Below are 7,768 nucleotides of genomic sequence, written 5' to 3'. Positions count from 1 at the left end.
GTACTATAAACGCAGTTATTTTCATTCTAAGAACAAAACAATGATACTGGCTCATGTATGCAGCCTTACCTCCTCCTTGTTGACAAGTTCTCATCACTTTCACTCATCACCAGGACTCTGCTAGATCCTCCTTGACTAGCTTCATGCATCACTTCAATCTGAATAAAAAGGACACATTAGAAGTCAAAATACTCAGTTGCTGATCTTTTTATTTAGAAAACGTTGACTCTTTAGAAGAATAAAAAATGGATCCTGCCTAGTCTAGTAAGACACTGGACAAGTTAATTGAATTCTGTATACGCAGGTTGTAAATTAAGAATACCTCCTCTCCCTTTTTCTGCTTCCTTGTTCGACATTGGCATGGGAGGCATTCTTGAATCCAGGCAAAGTCTTTGTTTTTCCACCATGGAAGGAGGGTTATCCCCTTACGCAGATCATTATAGGTATAGCAGCCTGTTTCTTAGACTCTGAAATACTGGGGTTTTTTTGTTTCCTGCCTTCACGTTTTCAGAGTTCTTTGTATGGTGCTGTATGGAGAAGTCTAAGGGAATCCATCTTGTGCCTCTGACAAGTATCTTTGCGCTAGTAGCAGTGGTGGGTAAGTATATCCCCTCAAACACAGCGCACAGCATACATGTGCAAGGGCTGTTCCCAGGTTGAAGTGGGCTGGAGCTTTTTACGTAATATTTTGATAAACATTAACCTACTTCCTTGTCCTGTCTTGCAGAGTCAGATCACTTCAAGTGGGCGCCAGGCATGTTTTACACAGGCTTTTCCTCTTTTGTTTTTTTCCCTGCAGCTTTGAAAGTACCAAACACTACTTGGGGCTTACTCAAAGGCAAACTCTTCAAACTCAGTAAAACAACTCTGCTGTTGAGTTTGCAGTTAATCCAATATCTAAACTCCAGCAGAGTCTTTTAAGTTCCTGAGCACTTTCATTTTTAAGGGCTGATTGTGGGGAAAAAAGCAAGCAGTGGCCTGCCTTACATTCTATGTAACTAAGTTACTTATCTGGTTGGTGACAATGATGGACTCGTTAATAAGCTATCCTCACCTGAACTATTGTCAGAATAAATAAAATACAAACAAATTTTATAGCAACAATGGAAAGGGAAGGAGAGGGGGCAATACCTTGCACTGTAGTCTTAGAAAGTAGATTTAAAAGTGAATTAACGGATGTTTTTATAAAGCCTGTATCATGTTGTATGCACTTAATTGTGGAAGGAATGCAACTGATTACCTGCATTATTGATGCAAATAAGATTAATTCCAAAGTTACTTTCTGTGAGTTCAAAGGTGAGACCAGCTGTGTGTTCCTGCTGATAACTAGATTTTATTCTGTGCTTATTGCTGAAGTCGTTGGCTGTTTTAGCCATTTTGGGAAATGGGCTGAATATAATTTTTGCTTTTCAGCTTTAGGGAAATAAAGGTCAAATGTACAAGCAAGTCAGGGTGTGGATAACAGAAGAGCCGCGTTGAAGTAGCTTGCATTATATCAAAAGGTAAATAGCACAACTGTGCCAGGTAGACACTTGATACATTTCAAGCTTTTTCTACCTTAGGATAACACTGTTCCTCCCCTTCTTGCCCCTAACAATACCCATACCACCCAGAAAACAAACTTAACAAAACCCCAAAACAACTAGTTCTAATCTGTGTAGAATTTCTGCACTAACAGGATTAAGCCATTTTTTGGATAACTGGGGCAAAGCAGCACATCCACTAATTGGTGCTGTTGCACAGTGAGGGTGCTAACTTATTTCCGCTAATACTTAATTTTTCAGAACTGGGAGTGAATTTCAGAACTGGGAGTGGCTGTTACTGGTGTAAGAAGCGCTAACGTATGAGATTTGTTCTGTGAATTACTTATTAAAAATCAGGAAGTCTAAAATGCTTATTTTAAGAATACCTTCAATAATAGTGGACTAAACCGGAAAACACCCAGAGAACTTTAATCATAAAAGGTGATCTCTGTTATTGGATGTGTTCTTTATGTAGAGCTTACCTTTAAAAATCCTTTGTAAAATAACTAAGGAACTATGAAAAAATTAACAAGTGCAGGGGCTAGTGCGTCATCGTCTTTACCAAGTATATAACCTGTTTTAGGTTGGGGTATTTCATTTCCCCAGAGATGTACTGACAAAGCTTATTCCTTTCTCCCTCGTCTGACCCCAGACTGCTGAAATGTGAAGAAGGCTACTTGTTGGTTTTATCACACTTCGATGAGGCAGCTAAATCAAGATCATACCTCTTTCCCCTACTATTCAACTTCTTTTGCTATTCTTTTTGAATATTAGTTGTATTATTTCCCTGAACACATTCAGGACCCTCTCAATTTTTTGTTTCTTGAAGCATACCTTAAATTGCACTTTTTTTTTTTCTCATTCTAGTGATACATGCTGCCCTAACGAGCTAATAACATGAATCATAATGCAGGGAAGATGCAAGAAAATTACAGCAAAGGGCTGTTACTATTTAAAAGGTTGTGAGTGAACAGCACTGCATATGATTTGACTTCAGTCTTATTTTTTGTAAACTTTTAACTGAAAGGATGTTAGCAAAGTTACATAATACTTGTCCACAGACCATTCAGAACACAACTTGAGTGGTACTCCTGTCCCTTACAGGTGTATTTGTGTGGTCTAAACTCAAACAGATGAGGCATTACTTGAATTTGACAGGAAAAAATAAGTCTGGTCTCTGAAAGTGGCTATTTCAGCTAGCTTGGGGAAATGAAAAGTTGCAGGATGCAGCTGAAGTTCATTGTAGTTACAAGAATTGCAGATGAATGAAGTTTCTGGATCCTTCTGATTCCAGTCTTAAAATACCAAAGGAGGGCCAAATGCCTGTCTTGATAGCTTATCATCTCAGTCAGTTTCTACAGCTTAAACAAACAAGACTCTGCTGTAATGGCAGGGCTCTTAAATGCTGTCAGGCTTGGGAACAGGGAGGAAAGGATAAGGATGTCCAAGGAGTCCTGAACAGAATCTTGCTGCAGAAACAACAATGCTACAAATATCATAGAGACACAAAAGCAAAATACGTTTCCCTGAACCTTACTTGCCCATGCAGCAACAAGCAACAGTGGAATTTTTCTACAGGTTTTTTGGTTGGCCAGTTTTGAAGTATTAAACGTCTAGTATTCCCTCCTTTGCATGTTACCCTTAGAAAACACTTAAATCAGGGAAAATACATAACTTGGTAAAACCTGGAACATACCACGTAACTTCAGAGGAGCTAGAATAAGATTCTAGTTTTAGAAACAGAATAGTTCATATGCTATAAGGAAGGACTTTGGATGCACTTGAATGTATTATTGTTGGACATTAACTCCACATTTCCTCTTTCATCCTTTGAAAGTGATTTCTGCTGCAGTATAACTTGTTTTTTCTATGTACTTGAGCATAAATCTTTAACACTCATCAGAGTAATTTTCAAACTGCAACATGAAGTGTAAAAAAACCCAGAGAATTCTTCTAAATGTCCAGTTCTTTAATTCTAAGTATAAATATGTAAACCTTTATTTATATTGTTTTGAGTTCTTTCACAATATGGGATGTCCCCCAAACACAGATATACCTACCTTAATTCCACCTTTACTCTTCTTAATGTTTTTCTTTTTTGATAACTCTACTTCAGAAATGGTCTTAGGAGGGCAGGAAATTTCTGTGGACCTCCTGTTGGTAGCTGAAGGAGTCAAAAAGAAAGTAACATTAGAAAATGCGTGCTAAAAGTTGAAATCCTACTTTGTAATAAAAGCAGTGAGCAAACATCCTGTCACATCAGTGGTAACAGAGACCTGGGTTGTGGCTGCAGTGGTGAAGGACCAGCTGGCACAAGGGATGGGCTGTGTTCTTCCGTGCTCTGCTGTGTCTTGAATTGACACCTACAGCCCACACCGTAATGACTGCTTCGGTTTGGCTTCCTTCCTGCCAACCATCTTTAGCGTAGCACAGGCAAATGTAGCCAGCTATATCAACAGTTGGGTAATTTTCATTTGCATGGTTTTTCAGCTCAGGTGGTATTGCTTGTGTGAGCTCCCAAAGAAAAGAAAGTTTGGTTCTGGTAACAGTTTGCTAATGTCAGATCATAAGGGATTGTGCCCTATAAGGTTTCATCATGTGAACAAGTCTCAAAAGAGTAATCATACAGGTGTTCAACAGGTAACTGTGACCATGTATGTAATGACAGTGAATCCAGGGAGATTATTTTAGAATACGCTCTGTCTTGTCAGGTTTGTTGGGCCTTACAGGCTCTGTAAACCAGTTGACAGTGAGTTGTCAGAGAAAATCATCCCTAATAACATAACTGCTTCTCATGAGACTGCTGCCTAGAGAAAAGGTTTAGAATGAGTTATGAGAAGGGGAATCATACATCTGGCTTGAGTGGAATGCATTTGGCTTCAATAGAAAAATAATCTCTGTTACAGTTTGTATCTTTATTTTAAACTGATCCTGAGTTCACAGTGCATGTTATGTGAGTATGAGGCAAACAGTGCTCTCCGTGTTCTTAGTTGCTGAATTGATACAGGCAACCATGCATGTCATGATAAAAACAAATATGAATACCAGATGAAATAATGAAAGAATCCGGGTCAGGCAACAAAGAACAAAATTGTTGTAATTCTGAGATTAAGTCCTTTTTAGTTTTATTCTGGGAAAACTTTCTCACAGAACAAGAACTTCTTCAAAAATAAAAGCTGGTGTTTTCAAATGCATCTGGTAACACTGTTTAAGATGGTTTCACCAAGTTTAATATTTTGAGGAGTTTACAGCCTTGGTGGTCACCAATAACTTTTTCTTTTTCTCTGGGAGAAGCTGAGGGATACAATAAAAAAGATGCAGACATCTTTGAATGAGGCAGCCACAGTAGCAAAAGATTCATGTAGGAGAGGACTCAACACTTTTAAAAAAGAAACACATTTAACAAATTTTCAACTGCCTTTGTCATTAAATTATTCTTTTAATGTAAAGGCAAAAAAAAGAAAAAGCATCAAAATACCCCAAATTACATGCAGTTAAGAAAATCAGTTTCATAGACAGAACAACTGAAGCTGACATTTCTTCTATCCTGTGTGTTTTCAACCACCTGTGTGTTTTATTGTGCAGCTGGGAAGAGAATTAATTAAAGCAGTTTCTCTCTAACTCTTTCCTGAATCTTCCTGGGTTTATCCCATGCTGAATGACGTGAAGACTTGGTAATGTCCATGTCATGCCTATTACTTCCTCACAATGACTCCATATTAGAAAGTTTCTTCTAAAGAACAGCAAAGTCTGGCAGCCACCAACAGCTATAATTGACCGGTAGAAGGTTCTTACAGTTCCCACGACTGAGTAGAAATGCAAATGTCAACTCTGGTTCTTCCATCACTCTCTTCAGAATATACAGCAGGGGGATGGTTTTGATTGAGCACTGCTTTCAACAGATGCCTTTTTCCCCATCCCCAAGAAAGCTTTCCATGAAGTAGTAACTGTTGTCTCAAAAATACTGTTATTTCACCTAAAAATGGTGTATTGACATTCTGAAACTAAGGGAGGGGAAAAAAAGCAAGATAGAGCAAATAAAAGCTATTTGACCTTATTGTCAAAGTTCTTCATACCTTTCTAATCTGCAGGGAGGATGATTTCTACCATTGGCAAAACCAGAATACCAACCTTCATCAACTGTTTGATAAATTTTCAAACAGGCCCTTTTCTGTTTTTCCCTGTGAATCCCTGAGTAAAGTGGTTAAAATCATCAGTAAATTCACTTTTTTCCATACTAATGCATCCAGAAGATTTTATTTAGCCTTAAATGCTCATCAAGCATCATCTTGGCAAGACACAGGCTGCAATCATACCTGTCACACTGAACAACAGTCTCTTCTGGAGCTTCTCCCAACTATATCCTGTTTATACCTCGAAAAATCAGCATTAAAATAGATACAGGACTTGATCACAAAAATCCTGATTCAATTATAGAAAACAAACTTTTCATGCTTTTCCCCACACACTTAACAAACACTCCTGAATACCAGTTACCCTATCTAAATCAGAGTTCATTGCTCTACAAAGTCAATTCCCAAGTTTTATATATACTGGATGTATTATTAAAAGGAATGGAAGCAAAGAAAGTAATTTTAGGAAACTTAAGAACTTTTGCTTAGAACAGCAGTCAGTAATACCAAGCTGTTTGACATGTTTATTAATAAGAAAACTTTAGCTTGAAGGGATGGTTGATACTGATCCTGGATGAAAGCAGTCAGCAGAAAACATGGTAATCTGTTATGACTGATGTTTGGATCACAACTTACAAACTTGAGACAGATGTAGGTGATCCAGGAAAAAGAACACTGGACAGTGTAAGTGAAAGATGACATTCACAAAAAGCCCAAGCGCAGATCCTCTTTGATCCTGCAGCAGATTACTCAGGTCACTTTATTCGCTTAGTTTATTAGTTTATTAGCATCATCAGTATAACATATTTCAAGAAAGAAGCAGGGAGAAGATAAGAAAACAATCAACTCCAACTGCTTATATTTCAGAGATGAATTTGATTCAGATTGATACAGCAAATTTTCCCCTTCAAATTTGACCCAGAAATTAATTGAAAACAGGAAGCAATCTGTTTTCAGTTATGCTCCAGAGTATTTTTCAGTTATAGACTGGCCCATATTCAGAGACTGCTGCGTGTCACTACACTCAAGTAGTTTCTGGAGCAATACAGAAAGAAACAGCTCAAATACCTGCCAGTAATTATTGCACTAATTACTATGGAACTGAAAGGATTTTATAAGGGAAACTCCCTTATAAAATTCTGTACAGTTGGCCGTTTCAAGGTCATCACTGTACTGTACTGCTGAGGAAGCTGAAAGTTACAGTGTTCAACTGCCTACTGAAAGAACAAAGTACAGGAACACAAAGGAAAACTGTATCTATAAACAATCTAAGGTCTACAGGGTATCAAGGTTGTTTTCATCCTATTGTTTCACAGTACTCCCCTGGATAATGAGTAATGAAGATTTCATTTTGAACTCAGTATTTTAAATTGCTCAATGCTGTTTTTAAAACAAATGTTAAAAGGCCTTGTATGCAAAGGTAAACTGTTTATTGCAAGGATATTTATAGTAGAGCAGGGTTTGAGTCTATCACTTGCATTCACCTGGAGCACCCCTGTCCTTTTCATATGGGGCTTTAGTACTTCTCACTAGTTTTTCTCTGAACAAGTTGCATGATAAATATGGAATTACTGTTTTACTACTAGCCTACAACAAATGGTAATGTGGGCTGTACTATCTCTGAAGTTTCTAGGAAAGGAGATAAACTCATGTGCTCAATGTTGCTTTGCAGTCTCCCCGCCACTCCAAGACTGAAACAAATTCAGTGAGGACAACTTGCTGGGCTGCTTGTGAGGAAAGGATGTGGTTTCACCCAGTTCCCCACCCTGCTCCTGCATGGCAGGGTACAGGCACCACCTCTCAGGTGTTTGTCTCTCACGGCAGGGGCTGCATCACACAGCGAGGTGCAAACAGAACAGTACACAGCTGCCACGTGCTCAGAGACAGCTGAATTAGTCCATCCGGGCATTGGCCTCAAGTTTGCTCCTGCTAGAGTACATGTAACTTGTTGACCAGCAAGAGACACAGACTCGGTAGAGTCAAGGGTTATGACACACCCCCAACACTTGTAAGACATTCAAAGCCCCCCTCAGATTTAAATACCATGCTTTACATTCAGGTCTTGTGTGAATTTCCCAACCACATGCTTCCCCATTTGTTTTCTGCAGGAGA

General features: G+C 38.5%; 1 protein-coding gene across 7 annotated transcripts in view; it reads right to left on the bottom strand.

Annotated features, from left to right (window-relative positions):
* Positions 1-7,768, bottom strand: part of MCF2L2 (MCF.2 cell line derived transforming sequence-like 2) — a 181,291-nt gene that overhangs the window by 89,393 nt on the left and 84,130 nt on the right. For all 7 annotated transcript variants that reach the window (XM_040613219.1, XM_040613217.1, XM_040613218.1 and 4 more), the window contains exons 14-15: positions 3,584-3,687; positions 70-158 (exon numbers count right to left, since the gene is read on the bottom strand). In XM_040613219.1, coding sequence (XP_040469153.1) covers positions 70-158; positions 3,584-3,687 — 193 coding nt within the window. The remainder of the gene's footprint in view (positions 1-69; positions 159-3,583; positions 3,688-7,768) is intronic.

Source organism: Falco naumanni, chromosome 13, assembly GCF_017639655.2.
Source record: "Falco naumanni isolate bFalNau1 chromosome 13, bFalNau1.pat, whole genome shotgun sequence".
NCBI classification, from domain to species: domain Eukaryota; kingdom Metazoa; phylum Chordata; class Aves; order Falconiformes; family Falconidae; genus Falco; species Falco naumanni.
The sequence above is the reverse complement of the archived record's forward strand: the minus strand, read 5'-3'. Positions and strand labels throughout refer to the sequence as shown.